The following is a 19,176-nucleotide window of genomic DNA, read 5'->3' on the forward strand; positions in this document are numbered from 1 at the left end:
GGCTCATGGCCCACTTCCTCTCCCAGGACATCTACGAGAACCTGGACCTCCGACAGAGAAGGGCCTCCAGCCCAGGATACATCGACTCTCCCACCTACAGCCGGCAGGGCATGTCCCCCACCTTTTCCCGCTCGCCTCACCACTACTACCGCTCCGGTAAGGAAGGGGGAAGCCCCCAAAGGAACAAGAAGAACCAGGGGGACCACACAGTGGCTGGCTGTTGCCCACTGCAGAGACAGCCCAGGGCTTCCCCCAGGATCTCCATCACAGCTCCGCCCGTCTGGAGGCCGGTGACCACCCAGAGGACCAGCCAGGCCAAACTGACGTGCCCCTGGTGGGGGGAGGGGCACCCGGAGTTGAGAAGCAGCAGGAAGGTGGGCGGTAAGCAGCCAGGAGAGGAGAGTGGTGGACAACCCAGCAGCCCTGGCTGGAAGAAGCCTCCTCTGTCCTCGTCCCTTGGCCTGCCCCATCCAGAGGGCTGGAGGACTGGACACAGACCCAGCCTTACCCCATTCGGTCAGGTCAACCACAGCCACATTGAGGTCAGGGATGAAGCAGGTGTTTGGGTGGAGGAAAGACGCAGTTGAAGGGGGGAGGGGAGCCAAGGGGTCCATAGGCACCTTCCTGAAGCCCAGTGGAGTGGACGCTTTATGGCCCACGAACTCTGACTTTTGGGGTGAGGCCAAAAAAGAAGGTCGAGCTTGTATCCGCAGACACGGTGCATGAGAGCACAGCCCCTCCCTGCCATCCCTGCTGTCATCACGTCACTGCTGCCTTAACTGCCACTGCGGTAATGCCTGTTTTCTCTGTGCCTCTGTTCTCTCTGGGGACCACTGCCTGCGCGCTCCAGGGCCCGAGAGTGGCCGGAGCTCTCCATACCATAGCCAGTTAGATGTGAGGTCCTCCACTCCGACCTCTTACCAGGCTCCCAAGCACTTTCACATCCCAGGTAGGCTGTCAGCCCGCAATTCCCAGCATGGGTGCATGCTAAATGGGGTCGCCGGGTGCCGGCACCGGCAGCAAGGAGAAGCCAGTCCCTGGGACCCTCCCTAACCAGTCCCCCACATTAACCCTCCCCTCGGTCCCCACATACCCATGGGCTTTAGTCTACCCGCTTGACACAGCCAGCCCTGACTAAGCCGGCCAGGAAGCAGCCAGAGAAGGGCCTCGACTGTCTGAGAGCCTTGATGGGACGCAGCAGTAACCATGCTGAAAGTCACGTACTTTTGCATCAAAACTCTTGGGACCAAATCCCCATTCCCCCACTTGGAAGCCTGCGACCTTGGGCCAGTTCCTTAAATTCCCTGAGGCTTTCTGTTCTCTCTGTATAGCCCAGCACTGTTCTGGGCCCTGAGGCTGCAAATGTGCTCAAACTAGCCCAGATCCTTGCCTTCATGGTGTTTATACATGGGGAGAAACTTAATAAATGAGAACACAAACAAGTAAAAGGGTAATTTCAGGTAAATGATGTGGGCAGTAAACATAATAAAACAAGGCATGTGATAGAGTGATTGGGGTGGGGAGGCTGGGCTAGGCAGGGTAGTCAGGAAGGGCTTCTTAGAGGAGGTGACATTGAGGCGGAAAGATGAGAAGGAGCCAGCCACGTGAAGATCTTGGGAAAACATCCTGGGCAGAGGGCATAGCAAGGGCAAAGGCCCTGGAACACTGAGCTGGTAGCAGTCCAGCATGGCTGGAAGTGGTGAGCAGGAGGGCAAGTGATAGGAGAGAAGGGAAAGGCAGGGGCTCAGTGACACTGTAGATGGTCTGGACAAGGTCTCACCCTGAGTTCACTAGAGCTGGGTCTGGAACCTGGTCTTTCAACTCTGAGCTCAGAATTTCACTCCCCACTCACTTTTCCCCAGGATCGCATCCTGCTGTTTCATCCGTACCTTTCTCAACTGCCCCAGAAAGGTCCCATCCTGTCTGTTTTTGAGGGAGAGGGTAGCGGATCATGCAGAATGGGCGGCTGCAGCATTCTGGGGACTTCCATGTGGAATGAGGCGTTGCTGCTGGGTGGAAGCAGGGGGCACCTTCGTGCATGGGGTCCTGCTGAGCACGCACCGCCTCGTGCATGCATGCCCACCATTCAAGCCCGAGTCCCTTCCTCAGCACCGTTAGAAGCCATCCATTCCTCTCCCCTCACCTTTCTTAGAACCTCAGGCGTTGAGGTGGGAAATTGAGTTTTGGAAGAGCGTGTCCACCAAGGAAAGATAGTGGACCTTCGGGAAAGATGGGGACAGCCTCTCTTTCTGAGATCAGCTGACCAACTCCTGTCTCCTTCCTCTTCTCTCTCTCTCTCTCTCTCTCTGTTCCTCTCTGTCTCCTCCCCATCGTCAATTCCTTGCCTGCCCGGCAGCTGGAGAAAGTAACATCTACCGGAAACCCCCGATCTACAAACGGCATGGTACGGTCTGGGCAGAGAGAGCATGGCCAGACAGGGGGCGTAGCCACCTGTGCGGATGGTCTGCCGGGGTCACCAAGAGGGACGCCTGCGAGGCTGCAATTCTGTCTCTCTTGGGGGCTATGCCCCAATCACTTGAGGTGACACTGGGGAGGCGTTTGGTGTCACTTCAAAGGAGCAAGGAAGGCCTCGTGTCCCCTAAATGTTTCCCCACCTCCTTTCCAACCGCCCTTCCCTGCTGTCTGGTGTCCTAAATTCAGGCGCAGAGCAACACTTGTCAAATGCACGGACCACTGGGAGCACTCCCAGGCGTGGCTGCTCAAACTTTGACGGTCGTTGGAATCATGTGGGATGCGTACAGATTCCTGCTCCTCAGCCCAGACCTACTGAATCTCAATTTTGTGTTTGTAACAGTTTCTCCATGTGATTCCAAAGCCCGCCCCGACTTGAATGAGACCCGAAACCGCTGCTTTAAGCTATTCTCAGTCACAGTGTCCTGAGAGTAAATGAAGGCTTGGGGAGGAGACATGGATAAGAAAGGAGTGGGGCTTCGATAAGGGTGCCTTCATTCTTCCATTCATTCATTCAATGTTTCCTCGAGAATGATCTATAGACCCCTGTACCTGAGAGACTTAAAAAGCAGGTGCCCTGGCCCCTCCTCTGTCCTAGACTTTCATATTAGAAATACTGGGAGTGTGAGCTAGGAATCTACACGGGAACTGGCCTCATTCATGATTCCTACCTGCACTCCATATGAGAAGCACCAAGTCAGGCAGCACCAAGACCCCCGGTTCCTTCTTGCAAAGGCACTTACTGAGCCTCAGCAGACAAAGCACACCCCTTGCTTCTGGGATGCAGAGAGGCAGCGGCTACCCTGTGTTGCCCTCCCTGCAGGTTACCTGGGCAACCAAGGGGAGCACACAATGGGAGAAGCACAGAAACACGGGTGGAAACAGTCCAGGACTGGAATCCGAGCTCACTGAGCTGATTTGGGGGTGGGGGGGGAGTTCTACCAATATAAATGATGGCTCTGGCTTAAGACCTGACAATTTAGACAAACGTCCTCGGTTTCAGAGGGGCCCAGGCTGGGCTCCAGGTGAGTCTGTGAGCACGTGCATATCTCTGTGTGGCTGTGGGGTACAAGCCATGCACCCCGAGGGGTCACAGAAAGGTACTGACCCTGACAAAGGCAATTTGTCCAGGAGAAGCCCCCCAGGTCTGCTATGCCTCAGGAATGTGTGTGAATTCTCTAGATGGGCTCTGAGGGGCAGCACTGTAGCAGGCTCAGGACGAGTTTGGAGTGGGGGTATAGACTGCATGGATCAGTGGGCACATAAAAAGGCTGAATGGCATCCATTGCGGGAGGATGAACCGCCCAAGACCCAGGTCTAAGAGAATCTGCAAGCTCTAGAAGTTTTGGAAGCCAGTGCTGCAGGGGAAGGGTGCAGAGGCAGGAGCTGGCAAAGGGCCAAACCCAGACCCCTCTGCTGCTCTGGCAGTATGGAGTGTGGGACTGTCACTTCTCTCCTGAGAAACGTCAGGGGCCCGCTTGTTTCCCCAGCCCTCTCTCAGCCCTAGTCATCCTCTTGCCTGACTTTGGGCAGGGCTAAAGTCGCTGCCCTGTCAGGATTGTGTCTGCACTAGGCCTGCTGGTCCATGTTGTGGAAGCTTGAAGCTGGGTGGCACCGGATCCAGCAGACCGGTTCAGACACTTACAGATAAGGAAACTGAGGCCAAGAAGGATGGGATGTGCCCAGTGTTACAACTAAGTTCAGTGGCAGAGCAGGAGCCAGAACCCAGCACTGCTGATTCCCTGTCCAATGCTCCTTTCTTTGGGATGTATTGTCTCCCTAGGCAAGGTCTGGCATTTCAGTGTGAGGAGAAAGTTGAGAGGCCACATGGCTCTCCTTGGCAATTCCCACCCTAGGTACGGCTCAAATCCCAGAAGAGGCAGGCTTTTAGAGGCTGAGGAAGGTAAGGGCCCGGGATCACCTGAGACCCGTCTAATCTTACTTGGAGGAGCCATGGCCCTAGTGTTCACTTGGGAACAGACCTGGGAATCCATGGGATGTGGTAGCAGGAGCCCTGAGTTGGGGTCTCATTCAAGTCTCGTCTACTTGCTGTGTGGGCTTTAGCAAGCTCCTTCCCCCCTCTGGCATCCAGAGTCCCAGCTGTAACATGGGGGGCTGGGCCTCGGGGCTTTTCCAGCCCTGATGGTCCGTGTCCCAGACCCTGGCCCCAAAGTGTCCTCATCCTCCTGGGCCAGAGCCTGGCTGGGACAGATAAACAGTGTACAGCGCACTTTTCTAGGACACTCTGCTTCCCTGAAGCTCTTCCCTTGTTTTCTTTGCAGGTGATCTGTCAATAGCAACCAAGAGCAAAACGAGTGAAGACGTCAGCCAGGCCTCCAAGTACAGTCCGGCCTACTCCCCGGACCCCTACTTTGCTGCAGAGTCCGAGTACTGGACCTACCATGGGTCCCCCAAAGGTAATGTGCCCCACAGAGGAGCCTGGACCAGAGCCTTGTCACCCACGCCAGGCACACAGGGTTAGGACGGCAGCCCCCTCCTTCCACGATCGTTGATTTATTCATTCATTTAGCAAACATGTACTGAGGGCCAGCCTTGGGCTCTAGGGAATCACTAGGAAGCAAAATAGACCAGGTCCCTGCCCTTGTGGAGGAGATCTAGGTTCCAGCTGGAGAGGGAGGTAAGGTGCAGGAAGGAGGTGACACACGAGAGGTGGGAGACGATGGCAGGGGCATGCTGTCTAGCCCGGAACGTGCCGAAAGCTTCTCAAAGTTGAGACTCAACTGTCCCAGGAAGAGTGGGGCAGAGGTGGGCCAGCAGAGGACAGAATCACACCTGCAAAGCCCCCAGGTGGGAGGGCAGCTTCCACTGGAGGAAAGGAAAGGCTGTCAGGTTAATGGGGAGCCAGAGAGAGGGGGAAGCAGGTGAGGAATGAGGGGCCAGATCCCACGAGGCCTTGTGCCCTAAAGCAAGGATTTGGGTCTCTCTCCTGAACAGTAGGAAGCCACTGAAGGTGACAGGGTCAGGTGTGGGGGTTTAAGACCTCACTTTGGCTATGGGGTGGAAAGCGGTTTGGAAGATAGAAAAGGCAGTTTGTATAAATGGAAGACTTTCGTAGACACCCTGCTGGGGTCTTCATGGTCCTTGGGAGGCCATCCCACCCAGTTAGGCATCTTGAGCTGTTTCTTTCAAGCACAGGGAGTGCATTTCCATCAAGCTCCTTTTTGATATTCAGCACACAACCTGTCCTAAATGAATGTCCATTCTGAGCAAATCTTCACAGGAGCTCAGAAATGGTCCCTTCCTTGCCCTCAGAAGAGTCTGCATTGGGAAAAGGAGCTAAGACACAAGCACAGCTACCCCCGAAGTAGACAGTCTGTCCCTGGGGTAGCTTCATTCTCAGGCTGGCCCTGCCCCAGTCATGGCAAGATGAGCTCCAGCCCATCCAGGCTTCTGTCCTACCCAGGACAAAAAGAGGTCTTCTCTCTCCCACCAGCGGCAGCCAAAGTCCCAACATCGAGACTCATGAGCCATGTTGGGGTAATCAGTTTCACCTGCTCCTCACACCCAAGAATGGGAAGGGCTTCTGGGCCCCTCCATACAGGCGACCCCTGGCAGAGGGGTGGTTCCCCAAAGTACACTCGTTCAGGGCCACTCAGCTAGAAAGGAAGCCCCCACCTGTAGAGTCTCGGCGTCCCTCCATGCCCTCTGTCGGGGGCAGGCTGAATGAGGAGCACAAACAGGAGCTGATCCTAGCTGTCCTTTGGCAGCGGCCAGAGCCAGAAGGTTCTCATCTGGAGGAGAGGAGGAGGACTTTGACCGCAGCATGCACAAGGTAAGCAAGCTTCACCTGGATGAGATGAGGGTCTGATGATCACTTGCTGGTGACTGAAACCAAATTCAGACCCACTTACGGTAGAAAAAAGAAACGTGTAGCTTTGCATAACCAGAAAGTCAAACAGTAGGAGGAGTTTCAGGTATGGCTGGATCCAGCTGCTCAGCAAACTGCCTTAGGAAAGCTGTCTCTCTCTCCTCCTGGGCTGGCTCACTGCTGCGTTGGCCTCATGCTCATGCAGGCTCTCCATGCTGGCAAGTGGCTGCCGGCAGCTTTCATGCACTGCTGGTTAGGAGTGGAAAGTGGTACAGTCACCGGGGAAAACCGTTTGGAGGGTCCTCAGAAAGTTAAACACAGAACTACCCTATGACCCAGCAATTGCCCTCCTGAGGATTTACCCGGAAGAACTGAAAACCAGGCCTCAAACAAGCACATGTCCTCGATCTTCTCAGAGGCACTAGTCACAAGAGCCAAAAGGGGGAAGCGCTCAAATGTCCACCCGCCCACAAATGGAGACGCAAAATGCGGTACATCCGTATAATGGACTGTTAGCCAGACATAAAAAGGAATGAAGGATGGGTACAGGCCACAGTGTGGACAAACCTTGAAGACATTATGTTGAGGGAAAGAAGCCAGACACAAAAGCCCACATATGGGATGATTCCATTTATACGAGATGCACGAAATAGGTAAAGCCACAGAGCCAGACGCAGACTGGTGACTACCAGGGCCTGGGAGGGGAGGGAGAGAGGGAATGACAGTTTACTGGGTCCAGGGTTAATTTGGGCGGGGCGGGTGGCTTAAAACTGTTTGGAACTAGACAGAGATGGTGTTTGCACCAAATGCAACTAAAGCGTTTAGTCCAAAGTGGTTAATTGTATCTGATGTGAATTTCACTTCAATAAAAAATGTTTTTAAAAAGATGTGTGCTAGGAACAACAGCTAGAGTCCCAAGGAAGACCCTCCCAGGCACGGCTGGAGCCTTCTTCCCACCTGCCACGGGCCACGCGGGCTTTTGGTGCCCTCCACCAGACCCACCTCCCCTCCCCAGCCCACAGGACCACTTGTGGAAGAGAGGCGAAGTCCCAAAGGAAGCTGTGAGGCCATAGGGAAGGAGGGACGCTGGGAAGGCAAGAACGACAGAGGTTCCCCGGAATCTGGCCACCCAGCCTCTGTCCTTACCCTGTTCTGTTTCATGTTCTCTGCTTCCTTCCCTCTTTCTCTTGTTCCTCCCGCATGCCCAGCTCCAGAGCGGAATCGGCCGCCTCATTCTGAAGGAGGAAATGAAGGCCCGGTCCAGCTCCTACGCGGATCCCTGGACCCCACCCCGGAGCTCCACCAGCAGCCGGGAGGCCCTGCACACGGCTGGCTATGAGATGTCCCTCAATGGCTGTAAGCTCCACCCTGGAAGTCTGCCTGCCGGGCTGGGGGCACTTCCTCTCAACTCCCTCAAAGAGTCTGAACTCCTATGGCCTTGCTTGGGTCTAGCATATGGACTTGGTGAGGTGCTGCATGGGGCACTAAGTAAGACCATATTCTGCCAAGAGCGGGCACTTGTTTCTTTGGGCCATCTGAAAGCTGTGACTTGAAGTCAGGTTCGGTGCAAAGGAAAATGTCTTCTAATTTTCTGAATGGCTCAAAGATATAAGGGACTGGCTCTTGAGGTAGTGAGCCCCACATCACAGGAAGTAAACAAGCGGAAGCTTGGTGCAAGAACTTTGCCCAGAGATCCTCTCATTTGTAAACTTCTCCCTGTTTCTGGACAAACACATGCTTCCCTCCCTTTCTTACCCCTGTGAGAGTCAGTCCTGCTGGGAAATCCTATCTCAACTCCATGAGACAGATAATCCTTATTACTCTTGGTCCTCACAAAGACTGGCAAGTAGAGGGATTATTATCACCCACTTTATAGATGAGAGACCAGAGTTTACTACTTGTCCGAGGTCAAAATCTGGTAAATGACAGAGCCAGGATCAGGCCCAAGTCAGAGGGACTCCAAGGCCATAAGCACTTCCCTCTTTACTGTACTGCATCATGAGTTGAGCTGAGATGGAAGATGATGGTGATGGTAAAGACAACAAAGCCAGTTTCATTGAGGGTTTTGTATGTTGTCGAACACTGTGCTAATACCTCATGGTATTATGTGTCTTATATTCTTCCCAATAACCCTATAAAGGAGACACCATCCCTCTCCGTTTTACTATGAGAAAACCAAATCATGATTAAGTTATGTTTAGAAATTATGGCAGAGCCAGGCTAAATTGATGAGCCTGTTTCCCTGTTTGACCACCGAGGCACGCTGTTTTCAGTCCCTGGCTCTGGGCTCTGTGCAGTGCACCAAGGCGGCTCAAAGTCCATTTCTGTTCAATGGCATCTGTATAGCAAATACCAGAGAGCACCTGCTTGCTTTGCACCAGGTGCTCGAGGCAGGGGAGAGAAAATGTGGTACAGGTGCGGCAACTGGAAACTGACCAGTGAGAAAGGAGGTAGTGAAGGAGGCCCCTCCTCTCCACCAGCTAGGGTAGCCCAGGAATGGGAGCCATGTCTGTTTGTCCCCATGAACTTTCCACCATGTCCATCTGTCTCCCTGAAAGCTGATCTCTGGCTTTTTTCTCTTGCAGCCCCTCGATCCCACTACCTTGCTGACAGCGGTACGTTCCGCCTGCCCTACCTTCAGCCTCTCGCGTCCTGTGACAGCCAGAGCCGAGCTGGTTTCAGGTCCCCTGTAGCTGAGATGTCCCAACACAGTCCTGATCTCATATGGTCCACTCCATTGTGTTTGTCAGATCTGGGCCTCCATCTTTGGCCCTGGAGCCAGGGTTGCCATACCCAATAGATCCCAGAGAGAAAGAACATGTGTCTCTTCCACCCACCTGAGAGTCTGCCTGTCTGGGCTCTGAGATCAACTCCAAATCCAGGGCCTTTGTCGAGCCACCTGTGGCCAGGACACAGGGGTTCATCACAGGACCATAGATGTGTGCAGGGTGAGGCCAGGAGACTACATGCATGGGCTTTGGGCGGGCCTGGAGTTCTGCCCCAGCGAGGCATCCCTGAGACGGTCAGTTGTTTGTAGAGCAGAGGAAAGAGCCTGTGGCCTCCACCCCTTCTAACCTCCCATGGAGTCAGGGAACAGTACTGGCCATGTGCAGCTGGACGGCCTCCAGGAAAGGGACCCCTGGCTTGGGACTCCTGGGAATTGTTTGGCTATTTCTTTTCAGACCCCCTCATCTCCAAATCCGCCTCCCTGCCTGCCTACCGGAGGAACGGGCTGCACAGGGTAAGAGGGGCTGTGCTGAGACGTCGCTCCCAAGTTGTTGGCAATGCCGGCATTAGCTCCACATGCTCAGAGCCTAGACATGACTTTGGCTCATGCAACAGATATTTGCTGAAAGCTTTCATATACTCCGGGTACTTGGAATACATCAGTGACCCCTGCCCCTTGGAGCTTCTATTCTTGTAGAGAGAAACAAAAAGGAGGTAGTAAATAGTATGCGAGTCACACTAGAGAGAATGTAGAAGATAATAATGTGCTAAGGAAAGAAAAAAAAAAGGAAAACTAGCAGGATAAGGATTGGCAGCTTGGGGCAGGGGGCAACTTACAATTTTATGTATTTATTTATTTATTTATTTATTTTTAAAGATTTTATTTATTTATTTGACAGACAGAGATCACAAGTAGGCAGAGAGGCAGGCAGAGAGAGGAGGAAGCAGGCTCCCTGCGGAGCAGAGAGTCCGATGCGGGGCTCGATCCCAGGACCCTGAGATCATGACCCGAGCCGAAGGCAGAGGCTTTAACCCACTGAGCCACCCAGGCGCCCCTGTATTTATTTATTTTTAAAGATTTTATTTATTTATTGGAGTGAAAGCGTGCACGAGCAGGGAGGAGGGGCAGAGGGAGAGGAAGAAACAGGCTCCCTGTTGAGCAGAGAGCCTGATGCAGGGCTCGATCCCAGGACCCTGAAATCATGACCTGAGCCGAAGGCAGATGCTTAACCGACTTAGCCACCCAGATGGCCCTTGTGATTTTAAATGGAGCTGCCAGGGCAGTTTTCATAGGAAAAGTGGTACTAGAGCAGCAAAAGAAAGCATGAAATGTAGTTCACCAAGAAATGACTATTTATTGAGTACCAAATGCATGCCAGCCCTAGGCACCAGGGATGTGGCCGCAAGTAAGTTCACCCTGACTTGAGACTGAGGCTGCTCTGAGAAGGACCACATCCCATCCATCCCGGGGCCATATACGGGAGGTGGGGGAGTGCTTCAGGGAGGCAGCTGTGAGCTTGCTCAGGCCAGCCCTGGCTCTGTCTCCCCTGCAGACACCCAGCGCAGACCTCTTCCATTATGATAGCATGAACGCCGTCAACTGGGGCATGCGAGGTGAGTGCCAGCCTCTCCTGGGACTCGCAGCAGCTTTGGGCGCCCTGCTCATAACTGTGGCTTGACCTTCCACCAATAGTCACTACAGATTCTGGCCCCCATGCTGGGCTCGGTCCAAACCCCCGAGTTCCCACACTCCCTTTCACTTCCCATTCCCTCCCTTTTCCCTCCTCTTTCCTCATCCTCTCGAGTCCCTGGCCTTGGGTGATCTCCAGGCCATCTGTCCCATCTGGGTTCCCAGAGCCATTGCAGAGTCGTACTGCTGAGCTAGAGTTGCCTGCCAGCCCCGAGTGGAGGGAAACACTCAGAGCCAAATGCACATTGTTCCCGGCAAACGTTCCATGAGCTTCATGCTCTCTGCCAGTGATACTCCCCTGCCGGCCTCCCCACCAGCTCCTACAAGCAGGCTCAGGCAGGAGGATAAGCCTACATCAAAACACAGGAAGACTCCTCCGGAGGATGGAGGACCTTGCCCAAGTACTTCACAATCTCAGAATCTTCTTATTTCTATTCTAATTACCTCAAAAGTCGTTTTTGTTCTAAAACCCTATATCTGGCTCAGCCCAACCCCTCTCTCCAGCCATCCACTGTGCTCCTACCAGGCTTGATTCAGGGTGAATTCGACAAGGAGCCTCTAAGACCAAGGGTAGTATCATGATGCAAAGCAAAAACCAATGTATTTCCATTTTCCGTGTCTCTCTTTTCTCTCTGCAGAGTACAAGGTAAAGGAGATACAGAGACACTGGGGGTCCCACCCCAGATGCTTCTACATTGAGACCCAGCAGGAAGATGTCAGCACTATCTACTCAGGGAAGGGATATCAAATAAATAACCTCAAGGTTCCTCTTCAGGCCAGCATTTCCAGCCCCTCTTTGGCCTCCTTTCCCTGAATTCTGTCCTATCCCTCTTGCCCACTAAAATCAGACAATTCCCTGTGGGCCTCATAGACTTTCTGGAGGCTTGCCAATCACCAGACATTAGACATTTACAATTATGAGGCCTTATGCCGTGTTAATGTCAAATGCCACCAAGCTCATTCCTGGCAGTATTACGGGACTCGCGTTTTCCCTTTGGGGAGAAGGTACCTTGAGGTCGCCAGGCAACCCCAAGGAGAACAGAGCCCTTCCTTCAGACTTTCATTTCTGGCCCTCTCTGGGGAAGGGAGGATACCCAGACACAAAATGTGGCTGGAGGGACAAGCCCACCTCCTTCAGCCAGCCTGGCGCCCCACCCCATCCTCTCTCCTCAGATCTACCCTTATGAACTGCTGCTGGTGACCACGAGAGGAAGAAATCGGCTGCCCAAGGACGTGGACCGGACGCGTTTAGAGGTGAGTCTAGAAAACTCAGCAGGAACCTTTGGGTTTGAAGGGATTCTAGAAGTTGCCTGATGTAACCCAGCTTGGGAGGTCCAGCAGAATGAAGAGCTTTAAGGTCATGTAGCTTGTGGAAAAGAGCAGAGATGCCAACCTGGTGTCTTTAGCCTAAGACTAAACATTGCTGTGCTGCCTTCTCAATTTGATTAGCGTCTGTGGCGCACAGCTATGTCCTGTCCTACCTGATGTGTCTATAGACATAAGACAAGAGCTGGTTTTGGTCCCTGCCCACGGGGGCCTGCAGGCTGGTGGATAAGAAGAAACAGCCCGGTTTCCTGCAGGATGGTACAGAAAGCTGGTGTTCCCTGTGGGGATCATGGGGGTAGTCAGCACTGTATACAAGATGAAAGCATAAGATAATCTCACAGCAGACCCCAGTCCAGCCCTGGTCCTGCCATCCCTAGGCATTCAGCTGAGCCCAGTAACAACTTCTCCAAACCTTAGTTCTTTCCTCTGTGGAGAGGGGCAGTTGTGTTTCTTCAAGTAGCCAGAGAAGTAAATGAGACACTAGCCACAGAGCCCTTGGTACAGAGTCTTGTGGTCTCCTAGGTGCACAGACTTTGAAGGAACAGGTTTGGGGTGGAGAGGGGAAGGAGAACATCATGATGAGCGGGACAGCATCAATCAAGCACAGAGGCAGGGCTGAACATGGCATGCGGCTTTCCAGCAGTCCACTCCACTTGGCCTAGAGTTCCAGGCCCTGGGCCCCTGATGCTAGAGCACACTCTGCCCTTTCTACTGTGCCTCTCCCTCTCTTAGAATACCCTTCCCAACTTGCCAGCCTCCTCATTCCTCAGGGCCCCCCTGTAGAGATGCCTGTGTCCTAGAGCCCCCCAGACCTTCTTCCCAGGATGCGTCCCTCACCCCTCCTCCAGCCTCACTCAGCCCTGTCTGGAGATCAAGCACCTCTTGTCCTTCCTTTGTATCAGATCACTGGGCTATCCACTTCCTCTGTCTGACAAAGATGGTCAGTCCTCTACCATGAGGCCTGAACCAGGGGAAGTACTGGAAAATGTTCATTAAGTTGAATGCAGGTTTCTAAGAGAGGAGGTTCAGCACCCCTTGGGATGAGTGTATCAACCACCGTTCACCTGGCTGCTAAGAATTTGTCCAGAATAAAGGGTTGGGGTGGAGGGAAGGGAATGTGAGCAAGCCAGGAAGCTCTGTGAGTCCTTCCAGGTCTAGCAGGCTGGGCTAGCAGCCTAGCAAGTGGGTGACCCCTCAGGGTCTAGCAGCGAGAAGCTGCCGGTGCTGAAGGGGACAGCTCCCAGGGCAGCTCAGTGGAACCTGCATTGAGGGATGGAAACCTGGTTGTTTCATCCTGGAGGACCAATCGCCCTCTTACATCCTCCAGGACTCCCAGAAGCTCTGGCCAGGGAAGGGTAACATCCCCTAAGAATCAGAAGCTTCCTAAAAATACCAGTACTGCGCTTCAGCCTAGACCAATGAAATTGCAATCTGGGGAAGGAGCTCAGGCACTGACTGGTATTTTTCAGATGCTCCCAGGGATGTCTAACAGGGAGCCTGAGCTGAGCCCACAGGGCTACAAACACTGCCCTAGCCCCCTGCGTCAGTTCAAGGACAGGACTGAAGAGCTCCTAAAGGAGCTCAGAGTGTAGATTGTCTTCACCCAAAAGATATGGATTAGAAGCCTGTTATATAGACCAGGTCCTGTTCCAGGTGCTTGCAGAACATCAGTGAATAAAGTGAGGTGCATTCTCACTTGAGAAGACAGACCCCAAATGACACAAATAATAAATAAATCATCTAGAACATGGAACCTAGTAGGGCTGAGGGGAGAAGTAAAAGGAGAGCAGAGAATTGGAGGTTAGAGGGAGAGGTAAGTGGCCGTGTCAAATCAGGTGGTCAGAGCAGATCTCCCTGCCTACCTGACTGAACAAAGACTCAAAATAGGAAAGGGAGTTAGCCATGCTTATATAAAGAGGAAGAGCATCCCAGGCAGAGGGAACAGCCACTGTGAAGGCCCTAGCAAGTGGTGAGTATGGCTGGGTCACGTGAGCACAGGGAAGAGGTTGAGGAGGAAATGAAATCAAAGGAAATGAGGACCAGACTCCACCATGTGACAGACACATAAGATCGTTACAGGGGTGAGAGTGAACAGCCTCTGAGTGCGTCCCAAATCTGGGCCATTGTCCATGACCCGCACTATCTCATTCACCCTCGATGTATCCAGGAGGTAGGTGCTAGGATGTTCCCACTTTCCAGAAGAGGAAATCGAGGCTCAGTGGGGTAAAGTAACTTGTCCAAGGTCACACACCCATATCTGCCTGGCTTTAAAGCCTGTGTGCTTTACCTTTATGGTTTCAAGTCCGTGCAGAATGTCAAAGGGAAAGCGCTGGCATTGGTGCTTTAAACTCACAAGAGAGAGGAGGCTCCAGCTGGCCCTTCACAGAGGGGGAGCAGAAGTGCCCCGGTCTCCTCCAGGGTGAGGACACCATCCAAAGGTTGAGTCGGCCATTCCTTGGCATCGAAACTCATGAAAAAGATTTTTGGGCACAGCAGAGAAAATGACCTAGAGAATCAATAGTAACCTTCACCCTCCAACAAAAAAAGAACAGATGAGACTAACTGACAGTCCCCCTCAGTCTTTATGGTGGAAGGAGCTGAGAACAGAACTCGCCCGTATCCACAGCATTTCTCAGCCCTCGCTTGAGTGCAAGCGAGACAAATGCAGACATGGCCACAGCGTGGACAAAGGAAGGCACTGTCTGGCCTGGCAGAGGCTGAAGGGGTCCAACAACAAAATGTGATATGTGGATGCTGTTTGAAGCCTTATTCAAATAGCCAAATCATAAAAAGACATTTTTGAGACAACGAAGGGCATTTTATTACAAGCAAGTATTGGGTAATTGCGAGGAATGATTGTCAGTTGTTTTTAAGTTTGTTCATGCCCTCATGGTTACCTAAGAAAATATCCAGTAAGTTTTGCTATCTCTGGGGGAGACACATAGGACCCTAGAGAGGCAGGAATCCATACAATGTCTAAAGTGTACTTTGAAATACTTCAGCAAAATACAATAGGTGAAAGAAATGTGACAGACTCTTGATAACTATTGAATCTGGGTGATGGGCATGGGTGTACACTGTGCTATTTTTTCCCCTTTGAGTATTTTTGAAATTTTTCATAATAGAAAGACTTACTTATGAATTTTTAATGGGATTGGCCAAGGGGAAAACCAGAGTGTACTGTGTTTCCAAGCCGAAGGCCTGGCCTTTGGTCTCAGCTCTGCTACTTACCCAGGCTCCTTTCTTCTCTCCCTCCCTCTTGGTTAAGTTAGTCATTTTAACTCTTTGACTTTTGGTTTTCTCATCTTTTTTTTTTTAAGGATTTTATTTATTTATTTGACAGACAGAGATTACAAATAGGCAGAGGCAGGCAGAGAGTGAGGGGGAAGCAGGCTCCTTGCTGAGCAGAGAGCCCGATGTGGGGCTCGATCCCAGGACCCTGAGATCATGACCTGAGTCAGAGGCAGAGGCTTTAACGCACTGAGCCACCCAGGCAGCCCGGTTCTCTCATCTTTTAATTAGATAGAAATAATGTCCGATTTTCAGAAGGGTTGGAAAGATTAACTGAGAAAATGGGGGCAACCACACAGTCATGGGCATGGCAGAAAAGTAATGCTAGGAATTGCTGGTGTTATTAAACGCTCTTAGGTATCGAAAACCCAGCTCAAAGCCTCCAGCAACCAGTGATATCTATCAAAAGTATCAAAGTTACCTTTGCTTCAAGATCCAGAAATGTGACCAAAATATTAGTTCACATAGGTGAGAGAATTGGCTTATGATGGCGTGGCCATATACCTAATTCTCAGGGAATCTCCTTCAATATTCAGTGAGCTAACATGATTGCTACCAACAGATCATCTCAGGGATTCCCGTAGGTTTTCAGGGAGGATATATACCCTACATATCTCTCTTCAAACAGAATTTAAATTTTTATTTTGAAGAATTTCAGACCTCCAGAAAAGTTGCAAGAAGAGTGAAATGAACATCCTTCTACCCTTGGCCTAAATGCGAATTGTTAACATTTTGCCACATTTCAGGTGCCATATATTTCTAACTGGGAGAGCTTTTGACAATGTATCAACCTTCAAGACTGTTTGAAAGGACAGGAGGAAGAACAGGCGGAAAGGAGGGGGAAAACCTGCCAAGGAAGGCAGAACGATGTTTCATTATATGGTATATTTGTTTTCATGTAAGATAGATATGAAAGGACATTTCAGTGGATAGAAAGTAGAAACAGCAGGTTTTTTTTTTCATTGACTGGAAAAAGGAATAACCTTCCAGCTCATTTGTAAAAAATAGTAATAAGAGGAAGTACACCCTAAAATCTTGGCCACGCCCCCCTTTACTCCCAAAGTTAGGAAGAATCCTATTAATTCATACACATTCCGGGGCACAGAATGCAAAAAGCAGGATGCAGACCGGTGAGGTCCTCCAGGATGCATCGAGAGGCACTTAGGTGAAGCCAAATTCCCACCTAAGTCCGGGCAGGGGAGGCCCCCATAGACCAGCTACAGAGGCCCCTCCCAGGAAACATCCTTGCACACAGTCTAGCATTCACCGACTACTCATCCCACACGTCTTCAGGTCTGTGCCAAGCACGGCACAGCCAGAGGAAACACCCAACGTCCCCTTCTGCCTGCACCTGCCCCCAGTCTCCACCTGTCGTCCTCAAGCTGTTCCCTCTCTGTGCCCTCCCACCTCCTTTCAGCGCCACCTGTCCCAGGAGGAGTTCTACCAGGTCTTCGGCATGACCATCTCGGAGTTTGACCGGCTGGCCCTCTGGAAGAGGAATGAACTGAAGAAGCAAGCCCGGCTGTTCTAGGCAGAGGCTCTATAAATATATATGCATTTATATAAAGATACATGTAAAATCTCTATACTGAAGCTCGGTATAATCCTCTCTTGTGTAATGGGACACACTGCCAGCCATGAGACTTGCTTTTCTGTACTGTCAGGCAAGCCCACGTCATCGAGATATTTTTATGCTCCTTACTTTCTCTTTTCTAAGTGCTCTGGGGTTCGGGAAGGGATTTGAGGAGACTCCCATCCTTTTACTGGGGATCCTTTTTATACTGAAACATCTGTCCTAACCTGAGTCCCCCAAGGTCCAACTCTCTTTCCTAAAGGAGGTGCCTGAAGAAGTCTCTCTTCTCTCTGCTTCTTGGCTCTCTCCCCAGTCTCCAGGGTGGATGCTGACCAGGCAGTTTCCACACCTTACTGGCCCCAGAGGGGCCCTCCCATGGGAGGATCCACAGTGATCTCCCAAAGTCACCGAGCGCCATGGAGAGCCCGTGAAGAATTCTCCCATCTCTCCCAGTTAGGAGTTCGGTGCTCTCTGGGGGTGATGCCCTTAGCTGTGTGGGCCTCGGATCTACTCACTACAGCAGCAAACGAAGTGGTTCGGGCCTGGGCCTCTCTGCAGCTTCTCAGTCCTCCTCCTCCTGCCCTTGGCCCTAACTTCTCCCTTGTCCAAGTCTCATGGTAGGAGGAGAAAAGTCATTTCCCTTCCATCCACCACTTCCAACTGGTCCCTTTGCCTGGCCCCGATGTGGAGATGAGAGGGAAGGCATGGGAGCCAGCCACAGGAGCCAGAGCAGGGCACCTGTTGGAATTGGAGCTACAGGACCTTTTGCAACCTTCCTCTCACCCTCACTGCCCCCAGCACCTCCTAACCCTTCCCCCCTTCAGATGAGAGGCCCATTATTACAGCCTTACTACGATCTATGTGCCTGACAACTCAACACACCACAGGGCTAACTTTCCCATCACAGTTCCAACAGAACAGCTAGACAGACAACCTCTAACTCCCCTCCAAACATAATACAGGCCATGTCCCAAAGAAAGCCTCCTGGTCTATGTCTGCAGGCCCCTGGGCTAGAAGGGCAACCGAAGCTGTCCCTCACCAGTCAGTCATTGGCTCCCACTGCAAAGTTGGCCATGTTTCATAGGGGAAACCTTTGGAAGAATGGCTGCTTATGGAATTCCAAAATGAAGCATTTGCCAACAGTGCTCATGACCACCCTGGATTTCCCCAGCGGCTGCCTTTCCTGCCCTCTGGCCTTCTTGAACAGCGATGAAAGATTGACTTTAACTTCTCTCCTCCCTTCCCCAAACCTTTGACCCCCGGCCCCCAGTTGGCGATGTGTGGTGGGGTCTGTTCCTCCCCAGAGATGCCTTGATGTAGATCATTTTGAGGTCACGGAGGGAAGACGAAGAAGTGGAAATAACCATTATGACTCTCAAGAGGCTGGTGTCGTGACCTGGCAAATAGAGAACTGACTCCAATCCAGCGAACCCTCACTGAGCCCCTGTGATGCTGAGCACCTGCTGTATCCTGAGCACTGAAGGGGGGAGGGAGGTGGGGACACTGAGATGATCAACACGGGATCTGGACTGGGGGACATGCCTGCTAGCACTGAGTGTCGTCGGACATGGACTCACACGTGATGGAAGTAAGGCAGGAAGTGATGGAGATGGCGTGAGAACGTGTTTGTGGGATTACCGAGAGAGCCTATGCAAGTTGGTGCAGACCAAGGAACTTTCTGGAAGAGATTGCATTTGAGTGAAGTTCAGGAAGGATCTCTGTAAACTGAGAGGAGACTGTAACTTGAAAGGGTGACAGGGTGAGGGGCCAGAAGGGGGTCTAATATTCTCTCATTTAAAACATCAACCCTCTCTGCAACTCTCCTTTTGGCCAGTGTCTTTCAACTGTCCTGACCCTTTAGAAATGTCCCCAGCCAGACGCAATCATTGAAACTGCCTCATTATCACCGGTTGAGAACTTGGCAAGATGAAGGGCTTTTGTTATTGTTGTTGGGTATTTTTGTTTCCCATAAAAGCACATAATTCCAACCCAGACCCGTGTCCTTCTGTTGTTTCTGGTGTGAGTGGAAATGTGTGATATGGGAAGAGGCTGAACCGTACACATTTTCCAAAATAAAAGAGTCTAGGGAGAAGCTCTCTCTTGGCCTCAGTTTCTCCTTCTGTAAATTAAGAAAATTTGACAAGGTAAGCATCACCCAGAGTGTGTCCTGCAGAACACGGGGTTCTGCAAGACGGTGAAGGACATGCCAACAAATACGGCTGTGATCCAGAAACTCACCAGAATAACAGTAGCTCGCTACTAAGTACT

General features: G+C 51.8%; 1 protein-coding gene across 6 annotated transcripts in view; it reads left to right on the top strand.

Annotated features, from left to right (window-relative positions):
* Nucleotides 1–18,902, top strand: part of ABLIM3 (actin binding LIM protein family member 3) — a 109,608-nt gene extending 90,706 nt beyond the window's left edge. For 2 of the 6 annotated variants that reach the window (XM_032851494.1, XM_032851497.1), the window contains 12 exons: nt 27–156; nt 851–949; nt 2,357–2,404; nt 4,755–4,889; nt 6,201–6,265; nt 7,510–7,657; nt 8,887–8,916; nt 9,484–9,542; nt 10,582–10,642; nt 11,357–11,364; nt 11,892–11,972; nt 16,753–18,902. In XM_032851494.1, coding sequence (XP_032707385.1) covers nt 27–156; nt 851–949; nt 2,357–2,404; nt 4,755–4,889; nt 6,201–6,265; nt 7,510–7,657; nt 8,887–8,916; nt 9,484–9,542; nt 10,582–10,642; nt 11,357–11,364; nt 11,892–11,972; nt 16,753–16,866 — 978 coding nt within the window. In that variant the 3' untranslated portion in view covers nt 16,867–18,902. The remainder of the gene's footprint in view (nt 1–26; nt 157–850; nt 950–2,356; nt 2,405–4,754; nt 4,890–6,200; nt 6,266–7,509; nt 7,658–8,886; nt 8,917–9,483; nt 9,543–10,581; nt 10,643–11,356; nt 11,365–11,891; nt 11,973–16,752) is intronic. The other 4 variants (XM_032851495.1, XM_032851498.1, XM_032851496.1 and 1 more) reach the window with 3 other exon arrangements.
* Nucleotides 18,903–19,176: the final 274 nt, after the last annotated feature.

The sequence above is a fragment of the Lontra canadensis genome, unplaced genomic scaffold (assembly GCF_010015895.1).
Source record: "Lontra canadensis isolate GAN:19392208 unplaced genomic scaffold, GSC_riverotter_1.0 scaffold5, whole genome shotgun sequence".
NCBI classification, from domain to species: domain Eukaryota; kingdom Metazoa; phylum Chordata; class Mammalia; order Carnivora; family Mustelidae; genus Lontra; species Lontra canadensis.